The sequence below is a fragment of the Cyprinodon tularosa genome, unplaced genomic scaffold (assembly GCF_016077235.1).
Source record: "Cyprinodon tularosa strain WSP-4 unplaced genomic scaffold, ASM1607723v1 ctg742, whole genome shotgun sequence".
Taxonomy (NCBI): Eukaryota; Metazoa; Chordata; class Actinopteri; order Cyprinodontiformes; family Cyprinodontidae; genus Cyprinodon; species Cyprinodon tularosa.
The window spans coordinates 95,529-112,510 of NW_024039499.1; the positions used below are offsets into that span (position 1 = coordinate 95,529).

The 16,982-nt window shown below is 37.7% G+C and overlaps 1 protein-coding gene across 1 annotated transcript in view; it reads right to left on the bottom strand.

Annotated features, from left to right (window-relative positions):
• Positions 1–16,982, bottom strand: part of LOC119773100 (MAM domain-containing glycosylphosphatidylinositol anchor protein 2-like) — a gene marked incomplete at its 3' end in the record, with an annotated part of 241,120 nt that overhangs the window by 77,567 nt on the left and 146,571 nt on the right. The window contains exons 5-6 of the mRNA XM_038269918.1: positions 15,719–15,854; positions 10,264–10,533 (exon numbers count right to left, since the gene is read on the bottom strand). Coding sequence (XP_038125846.1) covers positions 10,264–10,533; positions 15,719–15,854 — 406 coding nt within the window. The remainder of the gene's footprint in view (positions 1–10,263; positions 10,534–15,718; positions 15,855–16,982) is intronic.

Consider the following 16,982-nt stretch of genomic DNA (forward strand, 5'->3'; position numbering starts at 1 on the left):
ATTTCTGAAATTTTAAAATAGGACTTTGTCTTGAAGCGTGGGACAATGATAAGGATGTTTGGTATTTAGTAGAACAATATGAAATTCATAACTATTTGACAAAGTGCAATTCAATCACAACTTTTATTGGTATCAGTACTAGGACATTTTATAGTTTATTCTAATTCTTTAATGACTTTGTGAGGGTTGTGATTTTAGAATTTGTAGTTGATATTTGGCAAAAGCAGAGTGAATGTCATCGAGGTATTGACGTTTATTGATTTTGAACAGTAAGTGTCATTATTTTCTTAATTCTGGCACATCCGATCGTGGACTATTTTAACAAATTTCTATCTATTCTTTTTGCAGTTCAGGATTTGGGGCAGTTGGCCGTTTGTGCTATAACAACAACAAATCTAGCGCCACACGGGAGGAGGCATCACAAGATAAATTTTATTTATGATAGTGAAAGTAACAAAATGTGGCAAATATAAGTTTTGCTTTTTAATTACTTTGTATTATTTTTTCTCTGGCAGTTCTCCTTCCTTCTGACTTGATGGCAATCTTGGGGGAAGGGTCTTTTAAGCTCAGAGATCATGGGAAGATGTATTTGAAGGGATCTTCTTGATTACCGCATCAGGCCGCTGTTGTTGCTGAACAAAGACATGATGATGCTGAACTAGGCCCATCTTCTGCTGGACTGTTGTATGAAAGCCGAACGCTGTTGAGCGATTACGAAGGGACTCAAGCGTTATCTGGGGGAGTCTTCTATGGCTGGGAATCAGCAGTGAGTCGGGACCACAAAGATCATAGACAAACCCGGACGGGGGCTTCAGTAGATGACTGGTCTGCTGGTTTCTATGTCCTGCTCTGTCGACCACGAAAGGCTGACCAAAGTTCATCAAAGCGGGACTGTATCCAGATGTTTCTGCACTGCAGGAATGACTGCTATTCTGGACACCTTCTGATTCAGCAGATGTAGAATGGGGCATGGCAAGTCGCTCAGCGGTGGTCCTGTTGTGTGTTCTCATGTTTGATCCTGGATTCTCACCTCTGATCATGTGACCTGGGCGCCAAAGCCCACTCCTGGGGTTCCCTTCAGTCTGCAGGTTGGAGACGAAATGGGTGCCAACACAACTTGGTAGTGGTAAATAAGTTCTTTTCTTTAAATTTTTGTAGTGTGTGATGCCATTGTTCTCTTCTTATTTTAGATATAGCACTGAGGCGCCCTGTTTTCTTCACGTCCTGCAGCCCTGCAGTGTAATTCTAGGTGTTGAGGACAACCCCATCTCCTGGGGTCAGAGGTTTTACGATGCAGTTAGGGGTTGGTGTGCACCAACTGTTACGACACTGCATTCCTCCATGATTCACTCTGTTGGTCTCACAAAATGCTAATGTGTTTTTTTTTTCCCTTCCTGCCTGAAAAGAATGGGCAGGGACTAATGATTGCAATTACATTTTTTTTAACTATAGCTGAATTGCATTGTGTGTTACGCTTCATCTACTAAGGAAGATGATCTAAATTTTATTTACATAGTACAGAGGCTACCATTCAGTAAAAATAAATTTTAAATTTAAATGGAATTTAAAATTAAGGTGTTAAAGTGGATTGATGGGTGTCTATAGAGCTTACTGAGCGAATGACACCAAGTTCTGTGTTGATTTCATAAATTTAATCAAACATTAGAATTCTTTGATTGAGGTGTGCAGATTGTAACAGCATCTGGGACACCGTGTTTGAATTGCATCCAACTGTGTTACATGAGGCTAAGGTTAGTGGTGATGGCGGATTTCATCTCAATGAGTTGTATAGGATTTTTATTGTATTCTATGACAGAACATTTGTTCTGTTATAGAAACAGGGGGACATGAATGGAATAGATCTGATAAGCAAATTTTTAGTTTGGATCTCTCTTTACTTTTCGGAAAAAGAGGTTATTGAAGTTAAATCAAAATACATTAAATGTTTTACGGTGTATTACCAGCATTAAAGATGAGCTAACTATTTGGATATGAAATAAGTAAAATGTATAAATTGAATATACTAAACAAAATATTGACTATCAAATAATTTACATAAAATAGTGTTTTTAAACTAAGGAAGCTGCATTGGATTGTTGTATCTCTATTCATATGTTTTAAAATAAGTTGTTTAACTAAGACATCCAGGAAGGTCTAAACTAAAGATTTACATCATTTAATAAATTTAGCTGTATTGAATCTCTCTCCAAAACTGAAAAGGCATTGATAATTGATAAACAATATAAAAAGGGTAATACATTATTCAATTAAATATTTTATAAATAGGTTTTCAAATGAATAAATGGATCAAAGGTAAAAATGGTTGAAATTTTTGGGATTTAAAATATGATTGGAATAAAGTAGGTCATTTTTGATATTTAGTGACTCATGTAAAGCAGGCTGATCATTCTTTAAGGTTTTAAAAAATAGAAAATATGATGATTGAAATTAAATTGGTCTAAATTGGAGATTTACAAATTAACAGTTATGGAACTGCTTCTAAAATACAGTTAAGTTTTGGGTTTAACATGATAGGAAACTTTCATTTCTCATGTAGGCCTTATATAAAAAGAGGGTCAAAGGATTGATAAAATACAACTCCAAAGTAGCAGATTTATAATACAAAAGGAAGACAGTGAAGCTGTCATAAAGTGTAGGATCAATTATTAACCAATCAACAGGGTTCTCTCCATATGAGCTCCAGACAGGACGGATGTTTCCAGGACCTGCTACCCGCATTCCAGGATGGAAAGGTAAGCTTGCACATTTATCTCATAAAGATTTTTTCAATGAGTTACAGGTCCTGGCAGCAGAATTTACAAAATACCAGACGTCACAGGAACGTCCAGGCTCGGGATCAGTTCGGGGAATCGACTGGGTGCGCCTGATGGTCATCAAAAGAAAGTGGTCTGAACCTCGCTTCGCCAGACCATACCGAGTCGTGGAGAGTACATCTCAGGCTGTCCGTCTACAAGGGAAAAGGAGACACGTGGTTCCATTGGAGTCAGTGCACATCAGCTGAGGAGCCACGGCACACGCTGCAGGGCATACAGGAGAATCTACAGTCTCAACCTGCGGTTGAGGAGTGTCTGAGGGCCATCACAGCGCGGAGAAGGATCTGAATTTCCGGGCAGAAGTCTGCCAAAACCACTTCATTTTCCTGAATTACAAGGCTTAAAAGGCCCAGACAGGCACAATAATCCTGTTCCGGTGTCCTTCCATTGAGAAAAGGAGATTGCACCCTCTCCTTAAACTCACTGTTAAATTGGCATAATACTCCAATTTTCAGTGAGCAACGGACACTCAGGTGAAAACCTGAGGTTTACAACCGAGGAGGAACACGTGAAGGATCCAGCTACAAGATCATCATTAACTTATCTTCTCTTTATTGCGTGTTTTCGTTTTTGCGAACTCTTCAAGAACATTCGTTTCTTTTTGCGCGTATTTTTGGATCGTTTCCGGACGAAGAATTCATATTCATTTTTGAAAGACTATCGAAGGAGCGTAGAGACGAACTCTAACTTCTTATTGTTGAATTGTGAAAAAAAAGAAAAAAAGGTCTTTTGTAATTTTTATGTGTTTGTGATTTATTTTCTTCTTTTATGTTGTTATTGTTTTGTATTGACAAATTGTAATTTTTGTGGCGAGTATTGTCTTTTAAGTCTGCTGAGCATTTTTTAGTAATTTCGAGATATCTTACTCTGGTTTTCTAATTTTATACTAAAGGAAGAAAATATTCTAACATAGTTAACTTTGGAAAAAGATTGGCTTCTGATTCTTCCCTTCCCCAGGTCCACTCGGCGAGTGTTTTCGCCGAGTTAATCTTATGGCATGTGTAAACACTCTCACTTGAACATATTTCTTAATTTTGAACAAGGCTGTGTTAATGATTTAAAACTACTAATGGATAAGTATTTAGACCACCAGCCCATAGAATGAGTATCTCCTGGGGGGTGAATAACAGTTAAGCCTGCAGGAGAGATTTCTGCTTGGTTTACAGAAGGTCAAAAGTCTTCCAGAATAAACAGCCAGGGATGGTGAGGCCCCCCGCATTCCACAAGCTGTCTGTGAGAGCTTATCTTGTGTTTTATGACTTTAGGAATTCTAGATGCCAGGACAAGCTTTCCGCCTTTTCTTGTTAAAACAAAGAAGCAAATGACCCCAGATGTTTGCAGTAAATAAGGGGAAGCCCTAGCAGTGTCAGAGATGGCGTTTGGTTGGAGGACCGAGGGCCAGCCCCTTTTTGAATGGATTAGATACAAGAGGATAAAGCTTTCTAAATAGAAGAAAAAGATCAGATTTTGCTCTTGCAAACTCTCCAAAGATATCTTGTACATCTTTGCTTTCTTTCCTCCTATGTCAGGTAATGGAATGTATGTCTCTGTTGTTCTGCAGTTTCTGGTGTAGGTTTGTGCATTGTCTTATTTCTAAAGTGTATGCATTGTCTTATATTGGATTAAACTCTGTAATTCTGTGACGTCAACACGCAATGTTGGTTTTATTACCAAACGCAGCTCGCCGAGTGGACCTGGGGAAGGGAAGAATCAGAAGCCAATCTTTTTCCAAAGTTAACTATGTTAGAATATTTTCTTCCTTTACAATGCTGAAGTGAATGTCTACTCATCTGTCAACAGTACTGACAAGAGTATCGATTCATTGATTCAGTGAAAATGTCCTCAATTTATTTTCTGTTTTTACTGATCCTTAATTTCCTGTGTCACATATTGATTAACTGTGTCATTTCAGCTTCACCTTTCCTCCTATATATGCTCATTTTAGTTTGTTTCCCTCTATTTTCCTTGGAGATAAGTGATTACATTGATTTGAAAATACAAAGGACACAGTATCTTGTGGTTTGGTGATTAATTTCTTTGCCTTCTTCATCACGTTTTTGACATTTAATTTGACTTTTCATGCTGAATTGCCAAGCAGAACTAAAGTTGCAGAGTGCTTTCAGGCTTTTACATTATACAAGGTTAACATCACAATGATCAATCAGGAATGCTTGTACCTTGATGCTGCAGTTATGTAATCCAGGAGGTATCAGGGAGCCAATATGTTGTATTAATGAAGCCAAATGCAAGCAGCCTATATGAAAGGAATCCTTGTTTTTCCTTACAGCGGCACATAAAACATCAGTGCCTGCTTATCCTGCTAGACTTTGAGTCAATCAGAATTATGTATATTCTGCCTTTTTAATGTTTAACAAGTGCGATGCTCCAACAGCTTTATTCAGATCTGTCAAATCAGCAAGTGCATATTCAAGAGTCATATATATTTCAAGCTGCTGTGATTTTTTGATGATATTCAACAGGATGCCATATGAGTACCATTGTCAGCTCCAGATGTGGGATATTTATTGCAGCGATTGCCAACAGTCAGCACGCTCTGACTTATTTGCTCCCATGCGACACCTGACATCTTCTCTTTGATATAAGCCTCTCAGTTCTTAAGTCCTCAGCTGTGCGGGCACTTTCACAATACAGAGAGGAGGTTTATCCATGGAGGGGGGAGCGTCTAGAATGATTTGTGGGGGATTTGATTTTCCTGCCTCTCACTATATGGCTGCATAAATAAAAACCTCCAAACTAGCTTAGCAAAGAGGCGACCTGATGATGGAGCTGTAGCATAATATCTGCAATGAATGTAGAAGATGGTGTGAAACTTTCATTTATGAGCTGGTTCTTTGAGCTCTGATGTAAATGAGCCAACTTGTATGTGTGTGGGATGTCTTTTACATTTTTTAAATGCAGAACAAAACATGCAATTTGCCTAAATGTCTCTTTTACCAAATATTTTCTTTGTAGGATTTCCAGAAATCAATGCCTCTTTGTTATCAAACCACAACAGGAAATTAAAGCCTAGTGACAATATACGTTTCTGTCACATTTCAAGTCACTTGCACCCCTTGGGTTGCCCTTTCAATTGACAACCACATAACATGTCATACATTTCAATAAATTTTTATTTTTTGATGGATGAAAACAAGTAAAAAAGGATATATATCTATATATCTATCTATATATGTATTAGGGGTGTAAATCACATCCATCATGGCGATTCGATTCAGTATCGATTTCCTGACCCAACGATTCGATTATTTTCGATACTTAAGAATACACCACGATTCGATTCGATTCGATTCGATTAATCGATTAATCGGTTAATTTTTTTTTTATTATTATTATTATTTTTTTTTTACACCTTACAGGCTAAACAAAGTTTCAAGTTTGAAATAAATCAATGAAAGCTGTAATATCGTTATGCATTTTCTTTAGAAACAACAGCAAATAACAGAAGTAGAAAAGTTGCATCAAAAAATACTGTAAAAATACTGCACAATATCAGTGTAATGAGTTCAATGCAATACCTCGGCTCCAAAGAAACTGTCCAACATATTTTTTTAGAATGTAATAAATATACTCAGGAAAGAGAGATGTTGTGTAGAGAGTTAGACAGGAATAAAAGTAAACTAGATATAAGGGAATTGTTTCAAAGGTCATCTGGGGATGTAGTTTTTGGTAGTATTTTTAATTTTCTAAGTAGAACGGGTATTTTAGGGAGAATATAATAGTTTGTCTGGTCCATACTCCATTCTGGAAGGTGGCGGTAATGCACCTATAAGTTGTTTGCCAACCGCCATTAAAAAAAAGAAGAAGAAGAAGGCTCCAGAGTGTTGACGTCACCGCCCCTTGAGAGACGCTCGCTGCTCCTCTCCCAGATTGTAGCTGACCGCAAACAGTGCACCAGACAGGAGGCCGGCTTGTTTTGTTTTTATGACCGAAATTGCGGAAAACAACTCGTGAAGTTTGACCCGCTAGAAGAGCGAGGTGCGCGAGAACGCTGGGAGCCTTTTTCCAGCTGAATCTCGGCTCTTTTTTCCCTCCGTCGTCGGACTAAACTCGCCCCCACTTCCTCGCCGCCTCGGCCGTATCTAGACCCACAGCGTGTAGCTCAGACCACGCTTCAATATTGAGCATAATTTAAAAATGTCTGTGTGAAGCTTGCTGCAACAAACTGCTGTAAGAGTATAACCAGGAAGCGCGGTAGGAGGGCAAAATAAGTTTAGCGGCACCGCAGGGAGGGAGGAGAGTTACGCCCAGGAGCAAATGGATAAAAATAGACCGGAGGGAAAAAAAAAAACATTAATCGATTATCTTGCGGACGTGTCGATGCATCGGATCGTCGGCTTTTGGATCGATGCATCGATACAAAACGATTATTATTTACACCCCTAATATGTATATATAAATATTTTACTATACCCTTCTAAATGATTACCCCGTGTAACTCCCTTCCTAGAGGTATATTTATAAAGGCTTTGTGTATATAGAAAAGAAACTAAGTTTGCAAAATGACTTAACCTGAGATTAGATTTAAAGAGTCTTTTGCAAGGAGCATTTTTAAGTATTTTTACACCCCTCTAACAGAGTTTCCTCAAAGAAAGCCTTTTATTTAGTTCTATTAAACTTCCCATCAACTCTGACCAGCTTCCTTTAACCTACAGAAGGAAAGCATGTCCATAACATGGTGCAACCGCCACTAATGATGTCTAATATTCATCAGAGGCCTTCACAGGACAGATGGATCTCAGATTAATTTAAGTTACAGTTAAATTTATGTATTAATAAGCAAGTTTCGAAAGCATTTGGTGTAACTGGATTTTTAGGGCTACAAATGCTCACTTTTTAGATGTGAAACAGTTTGAAAACTAGGTATCATTTTCTTACAGTTCCTGATTGTGTGAAACATATTTTGCTTTCTAAATATAATACAAAATATATATTTTTGTTTGTGATGTGGAATACCAGTAGTTAAAATGGTACAACTACTTCTGCAATACAGTGTTGCAACTACAATCAGATTTATAGTTTGCTTTGGTATTTTGTGCCTTTGAGTAGGATGTTCAGTAAAGGTTACAGTGTTTGTTTACTTGAAGTGTCAGGTTCAAGACTAAGAATGCATAATTTTCAACAATGAAGAGCATGAGGAGTTACTTTTGAAAAAAACAATCTTTGTTCGGGTAACGAGCTACAGCCAGAATCATCTGTTTCTGTTGGCATTCAGAGGCAGGGCAGCAGAGAAAAATAACATATTTCTGATAATTACCAAACACCCACAGAAAAACCTTCGACATGTTGTTGTCCTGTTCAAACAGTGAATTTAATTAACACGTTTAGGCTTGTTATTGTGTTGTATTCTCCTTAACAATTCAACAATAACTAAAGAATGTAATACTGATTTTTAGTTAGAATATTATTTTATTCGTAGGATGTGAATATTAGCTTTAATTAAAATAAGAACAAAATAAAGATACAATGAGTATCTTTTCGTTTGCCTATGCTAATTTTATCAATCGGGATTGTTAATCTTTACCCTCATTTTTACTTTATCTAGTTGTTCTTACATTTTTCAATTTCTAAAACACTGCATACTAAAATACACAAATTTTCTTGGTGTGTGGATATGATGGAGTCCGAAGTTTGTTCTGTTTCTGCATGTAAAATTCTTACAACACAGACGTTCATTGTTTTTGTGGGCAGTCATTGTCTTGCATCCTGACTAGCACTTATTTATGCAGTTCCGTTTTTGATCAAATTGGCACACCTCAAACAGCCTCTAAACATCAACATCTTTAAAGGAAAAGTCCGACCATTCAAACTTCTGGAAGTAGTTGATATATGAAATTATTATATACTTTTCAACAAATGAAAAGTGTTTTAATTAAGAGTAAATTTTCAATGTGATTTACTGGAGACATCCATGTTTGTCAAAGTACACTATTGCCACCTACCGGTTTGTGATGTCATAGTGAGGTATCGGATGTTGGTCAAGTCCCAGTGCTGTATCTGGTGTTTGTCACTACTCAATATTATCCAAGTCATCTTGAAAACATTCTTCTTCAAAATGTTGTTTACATATTACATGTTTTTTCTCTGGCCAGCAGTTTGATTGCAAATCTTCCCTCTTCAAGTTGGTAATCCAACAACGAACCCGTGGAGGTCCATGAATCGGGAAGGTGAAATAACTTTTACCTGATGTATTACAACATTCAACTCCATGCACGTCCGCATTGTCACTTTAACTATAGCTCTCGAGAATTTCAATGGTGAGGTCCTCTCGAAATCTTAAATAATTGTTGTTGATTGCAGATGTGTCTAGCAGTTCCCATTGATTTTGCTTGTAAAGCGGGCAGAATGGCACTAGGCTTATCGCACCATGTCACCACGTCACTGCCGGAAGATGTCAGGAGTGAGGTGTTACTGTATTTGGTCAAAAATGGCCGCTCCCAGACTCATTACTTTCATTTTTTTACTGATTAACCCTAAACTTATTAAATCACTACGATGGTATTACTTTTAGGTATAAATAATGATCCATTGATTATTCCTTATTTACCAGACTTTTCCTTTAAGATTCAGCATTTAAAAACAAGCCTTGAATGTAGAATGTAACAAGGAGGAGCAACAATGTATTAAGAATCTTAAAATCCCTTTGAAAACCTTCTCTTTCTTTCTTACTAGTGTACAGTATTACTCTTCAAATGTACATGTAAAAAGCAACCATTAGCTTTTAAATAAATATAATTCATCAAAATTGGCATGTAAATTTTCACCACATTTAAAGATAATTTACTACTTCATTCTTAAGTACCAATTTGAAAAACCCTCTTTCCACTGAATTATACCTGCAGATTACACTATAGAAAAAATCATTTAAATTCAACTCTCCTGTAGTGACTATAAAGTACAGTACCTGAATCTCAAGTTATACTTTCATTTCCATATTGTTTGCCTTTTAGTCAAACATCCTAAACTGTTATCAGATAATCTAATTAAGTGCTCAAAAATGTTATAAACCTTAAATTACTCAGTACTTCAGGATTCATCTACCAAGCCAGACATCTTTAAACCAACTTGGTTTAATTTCTCTACAAGCAGGAGGTATTGAATGATTTCAAGTTTTGTATGATGATATTTCAATCATGAGGACATTTTTTTTCTCATTCTAGATTTACTTCGCTAATTTGTTTTAAGCAATGTACTTGACTTTTCTCATAAAGACTAATTGAAGATAATTACAAATAAATCATGATCTGAGAGCCAAAACTGAAAAAATATATAACATTTTCAACTGCTTAGTAAAGACTAGCTAATGACAAAGATATATGATGTTAGATGTGCTCATCTCCAATAGTAAACTGTTTTGTTGAATGGTTGTTCGTTTGACACAATGCTTTGAATTGCAGTTATGCTTTCCTACCTCGGACCACGATAGTAGTGGACTTCTTTGCTGGGTTTCCAACATTGTTACTGGCCACACAGCTGTAAACCCCAGCTTCATCTGAGGTGATGGCGGGCAGCGTGAGTGTGCCTCCTTTCACTACGCTCCTCTGAGGCAGGCTGTCATTACTGCTGACCCAGGTGAGGGTTGGAGGTGGCTCCCCTCCTGTGGTGATGCAGACCAGGGACACAGTCTGACCAGGATTAACCACAATTGGATCCTCCACTAGTAGTTTGATAGATGGAGATGCTGTGGAAACAGAATATCCTTGTGTCTAATTTATTGGTATTAACACATTTGTTTAAACATATTCTAGTAGTACATTTTATTAGTATAAAACTGATCTAATAAATCTTATTATGACAGGAAACATATAATGTTCGGTTTTAACCAGTAAGACATTTTCTGATCAGATGTAAGAAGCTTTTCTTTTAAAGATGTTAGTATGACATGCTGGGGATTTTCATTCAGACTGTAGAAGAGTAAAAAAAAAAGAGCAAGACTTTTTCTACATAACAAAAAATATTTTACAGCAAAATTACTTAATTTGTTTGATCCTCTTAAACATTCAGCGTTTGTCATAAGATCTAGAAGCTCAGGGTTTTAAACTGAGAGATCAGATATAGCTCTACATTTTCTTAATACACACATCCAGACCGCTCCTTTGACAATGCTAACTGTGATATAAGATGCTGAAATTAATTCAAATTGGAAAACAAACAAGCTCAGTGCATTCCTACTGATTAATTGTTCATTTAATTTAATATTTTTATTCATTCCTGACATGTCAAAACCTGTAATATCAAAAAAGGTGTAAATACATATTTATGCACATGCACACATATACCTACACAGAGATAACAATAAACATAATACACTTAACAAATGTGCCCTATTAAAATATCTGAAAGAGGTTGGAAGAAGAAGATCATATTTTATCCTACCTCCACTCCAGAATTATATATTTTTACCAATATCCAGATTTCAGAATATTATAAATTAATGTGAAGAAAAAAGTCTATGTTCATAAATAAAAGTGACAAGTAAGAAATTAAACTATTATATTCCAAATAAAATCACATCCTAAAATACATCTACACAAGTGCAGTTACCAAAAGTCATTCCTAAATACACAATAACCAACAGACTGAATTTACAGTCATACACACAATCTTCAGTGTTTTAGTGACACCCACCTGCTTACCCATAGGTCCCCATCTCGCAGTTATAATTAATTATCAATCTTCATTTCTTGGCTAAGTTTGTTCTGAACCTTCCCCCCATTAATTGAAATGCACATTCTTTTCAAGGTTGTCCAAACACTCCTATTACTGAATTGAAAGTGTCTTCTTTATTTGCAGCTCCCTCGTCCATAAGTGGAGAATTTTTGGATGCTATCAGGTAGATCTTTGTTCCTGGCTGTGTACATTAACTTTGTGGTTTCAAATTCTACCAGATATGGCAGTTTTATAAGGCAGAATGTCAAAATAACTCACATTTGTGATCATGGAAAGTTGCCTTATGAATCAAACTTATGGCTATTTTCTTAATTTTGCACAAGGACTGGAGTGAAAATGTTTAGATGTTGCCCCCAGACTTTCACACAGTAATTCAAATAAGGCAGAATCAGTGAGCAATATAGTATAATTAATGCTTTGATGGTTAAGATATATTTTGCTTAATTAAGGAATGCAATAATTCTACATAATTTAGTTTGGTCAAGTTGAATGTGCTGTTGAATGTGCCAGAAACTTAATTTCTTTAATTCTTTCCACATTTTCACCCATTATTGCAACTTTTAAATCAATATTCCCCTTTATATTCCTAAACATTTTAAACTTGGCTTTGTCCCAGTTTAATGAGCCGTCATTTCAAACAACCTCCTCAATTATTTCACAGTATGGTGATTCACATTTTGTTATTTTGTTGTTCATTCCTTAAACAACTTTTAATCCAATTTAAGAGTATTCTCTTATTCCCATATTGCTACAGCTTATTAAATAATATGTCATGATTTGGTGTGTCAAATACTTGTTTTAAGGTCAATTAAAACCCCAATTGCAAATGTCTTTTTGTCAGTGGTACTATTGATTTCTTCTATTAATCTAGGAAGTTCAGCTGTGTACGGGCGAAAGGCAGAGTACACCTTGGACAGGTCAGCAGTCCATCGCAGGGCAACACAGAGACAAACATGACAAACAACCATTCACGCACACACTCATACCTAGAATTTAGAGAAGCCTATTAACTTAACGGTCATGTTTTTGGACTGTGGGAGGAAGCCAGAGTACCCGGAACATGCAAACTCCATACAGAAAGACTGCAAGCCGGGAAACGAACCCGCTACCGTTTTGCTGCAAGGCAACAGTGCAACCCACTGCCGGACTATAGATTTAACAATTGTTAAATCTATAAGTAATTCCATTTCAACTGGCGCCTGTCCTCACTTCTGTATAGTTGGATGATTTTAGTGGTTTTCATTTCTTTATGAAATTTGGAAAGACAGAAAACAAATTTATGTCATAGGTATAACAGTTGTCATCTAAATCTGTTGAAATCTTATTTCTACATTTACCATTCCTTTTTTGTTTTTTTCAATCTCTCCCACTGCTTTGAGGAACTTTGAGTTTGGATTTCTACTTATCAAGGCCTCGTTGCGTTACTCAGCTGTTTCAGGTCCCCTAATTCTTTCAGTAAATTTAGGTTCAATACTTACAAAATTGTTGAAGTTGTTAACTACATCATTCATATGTTTATTTTTCATCATTAAAAGGAAAGTACTGTGGATTATTTGATTGTGTGAAACTTTTACTAATGACCTTGTTAAATTTAATACAAAAACTTTTAATATTATTCTTATTCCTACACTATATTGCCAAAAGTATTTGCTCACCTGCCTTGACTCACATATGAGCTTAAGTGACATCCCGTTCCTAATCCATAGGGTTCAATATGATGTCGGTCCACCCTTTGCAGCTAGAACAGCTTCAACTCTTCTGGGAAGGCTGTCCACAAGGTTTAGGAGTGTGTTTATGGGAATTTTTGACCATTCTTCCAGAAGCGCATTTGTGAGGTCGCACACTGATGTTGGACGAGAAGGCCTGGCTCTCAGTCTCCGCTCTAATTCATCCCAAAGGTGTTCTATCGGGTTGAGGTCAGGACTCTGTGCAGGCCAGTCAAGTTCATCCACACCAGACTCTGTCATCCATGTCTTTATGGACCTTGCTTTGTGCACTGGTGCACAGTCATGTTGGAAGAGGAAGGGGCCAGCTCCAAACTGTTCCCACAAAGTTGGGAGCATGGAATTGTCCAAAATGTCTTGGTATGCTGAAGCATTCAGAGTTCCTTTCACTGGAACTAAGGGGCCAAGCCCAGCTCCTGAAAAACAACCCCACACCATAATCCCCCCTCCACCAAACTTTACACTTGGCACAATGCAGTCAGACAAGTACCGTTCTCCTGGCAACCGCCAAACCCAGACCCGTCCATCAGATTGCCAGATGGAGAAGCGCGATTCGTCACTCCAGAGAACGCGTCTCCACTGCTCTAGAGTCCAGTGGCGGCGTGCTTTACACCACCGCATCCGACGCTTTGCATTGCACTTGGTGATGTATGGCTTGGATGCAGCTGCTCGACCATGGAAACCCATTCCATGAAGCTCTCTGCGCACTGTTCTTGAGCTAATCTGAAGGCCACATGAAGTTTGGAGGTCTGTAGTGATTGACTCTGCAGAAAGTTGGCGACCTCTTCGCACTATGCGCGTCAGCATCCGCTGACCCCGCTCCGTCAGTTTACGTGGCCTACCACTTCGTGGCTGAGTTGCTGTCGTTCCCAAACACTTCCATTTTCTTATAATACAGCTGACAGTTGACTGTGGAATATTTAGGAGCGAGGAAATTTCACGACTGGATTTGTTGCACAGGTGGCATCCTATCACAGTTCCACGCTGGAATTCACTGAGCTCCTGAGAGCGACCCATTCTTTCACAAATGTTTGTAAAAACAGTCTGCATGCCTAGGTGCTTGAATTTATACACCTGTGGCCATGGAAGTGATTGGAACACCTGATTCCAATAATTTGGATGGGTGAGCAAATACTTTTGGCAATATAGTGTATCTAGTACGGATGTCTCCATACAGTTTGTTTCATTTCTGATATGATACAGATATTGCAGGTTTGAGAAATGCCCGATACTGATATTGATACAATATGAGCGCTGTTGGGAGCTGGAGAAAATCCCATCTTTCTCCAGCAGAGTTCACCGTGGATCCTCTGAGGGAGCCTCCTGCACAGCTGCAGCTCATCTAGATCATCAGAGGATCCACTATATAAGCTGTCTTCAGACCTTGCCTCAACGCCGCAGTGTTGTTCCAGTTGGTCAGCGCTAAAGCCTAGATCTTTGTTGAAACTCCATGACTTCGAATCCAGGTTGGATTCTAACCACTGTCTCTGTGTTTCCAGGAAACCCTTGCCTCCTCTGTGAAAGCTCTGGAAGAGCTAACCTGCCGAGCCGACCCTCAGAGCCAAACCCTGAAGATTCTCAGAGAACCTCCAAGCAGCTCAGGACTAGAGCTGGGAAACCTAAGCCAAGGTCTGTTCAAGCTAGACGTGAGACGCTGAAGCAGCAAACGGACTCTGCTGATAAACTCTTCTCCAGAACCAACAGTGACTCTCCCAAGGAGAACCTCAAGAACCCTCAAGGTACAATCAGTGCACCTTTTGGAAATCAAACCCAGTCTTCAATCAATAACTGTGCTGTCTCTCACGCAGACTCCGGTGAAACCAGAATCCAGGCCCGAACCAGGAATCAGTACATTCTGTGTGTTGTGCAAAATAAACTGTTAAAACTTTTCATCCTTGTGTCCGTCAGTGGTGTTCTGCATAACTGGGTCTCCATTAGAGAACCAATCATGACAAGCGCAAATCATACACACTTTTATTATTTATTTTGTACTGTAGAATGTTAGAAAAGGCTTGATCACGTGGTACTATCAAGACAGAGAAATATAGTCAATCACAAAACAAACAACTGACCCATGTCATTTTAACCGATTATTTACAGAAACTTTAAACAGAAGCAGGGTGTTTCTCTCAGTATGAAAATACTGCAGATTTTATCTTCTGGCCAACACAATACATTATAATTTTTTGATTAATATTAGACTGATATCCGATATTAATATCCGATTGGGACATCCCTACTTTCTCGTTATTTGCTGTAGTGGAAATGTTTAGCTTGATTCACTTAACTTACACATATTAAACTATAAAACACACACAAAGAGTTGATGTGTAACAGAGATTAACACAGACTAAAACAGAATTGACCTAAAAAACACCAAATATAGAAATTTAACAACTTAAAAAGCTAAAAACTAATGAGAAGACAGAAAAATAAGAGTAAACTGAAAGTATAATTAATTTTATGCTGTACCTGTCTTATTGGTGAGTCCAAAGATAACGCTGCGGTCAGGAATCCCACACACATTTCTGACAGAGGCGATGCAGCTGTAGTTGGCATAATCTTGAGGACGCAGGTTCTTCAACTTCAGGATTTTTGTTTCCCCCTGCAGCTCAGACCAAACCAACACTGGTATGCAAATATGTGCAAAAGCATCATCCTAATTAAAAACAGGAATGCTACAAAAGTAGATCTCAGGAGTTATATAGAAAAGGCCTAGCAGCTCCAGAGAGAGGTCAAAGATATTAATATGTATACAGCCTTGACAAAGACTAAAGGGAAATGAGAAGAGAGCATAATTCAAACAAATTACTACTGCATTCAAATAAGAATGATACTGATTCTTTTTTACATGAAAAACATTAAAAAAATTGTCAGCATGCCTGCTACCAATAAGGGGATTACTCCACAGAAAAGACTCCAGCTGTATTTTCACAGCTGAGCTACAGAAATATGGATGGGCTCAGTAGGGGAGCGCTCCACAGAAATGGCTATCTCATTGAGAATATGTGTTTGATTCCAACTTGGCTTGTCAGCCACAAGCCTCGCCCAAAAGGTTATGATGAGGATGTAAACCTTTGATCTGACTGACTCCTTTGTGTGGATGTGGGGATGATGAGAGGAAAGGGAGGCAGATTAAAACATGAGTCAGACAGTTGCTGCAGCAGCCCAGAAAACATGGCAATCACGGATGCCTTTTAGACCTTTTCAGATCCAAAGCAGCCAAAGGATGACTTAATTGTATTACATTAGTCAAGGGCCTGATATTCTACACTCTTTCTCTTTTTGTCACAGCTTCTACTTTGAAGCAGATGACAGGGCATGAGGTTGATAGGAATGTAGAAACAGTTTAGGAGAAGATGGAAGGAAGAGAGAAGAAGTGGAAGGGAAACATATTTTCTTAAGAAACAAAATGAGAGCCAAAAAAAGGATAGGAAAAAAAAACATAATTGTAATTGGGACTACCAAAATAATAGGAAGAATAAGCACTTGTAATGCCAAATGGCTTCAGCACCACAGATTACTTGCAGACAGTAAATTCTGAGAAAGTATGGGAGTAATTTAAAATAGTTCTGTGGACATCTGTATGGCCTGTTTTATTTGGTTGCTTTAGTTCAATATCCTAAAACAAATGTCACTGAAAGAAGAAACTATGTAATCAATAACATATTTTTTAGCTTAAAAGTGATTTTTTTTAAAGCCATGAACAAACACGTAGAACTTGGTTTAGACTGAA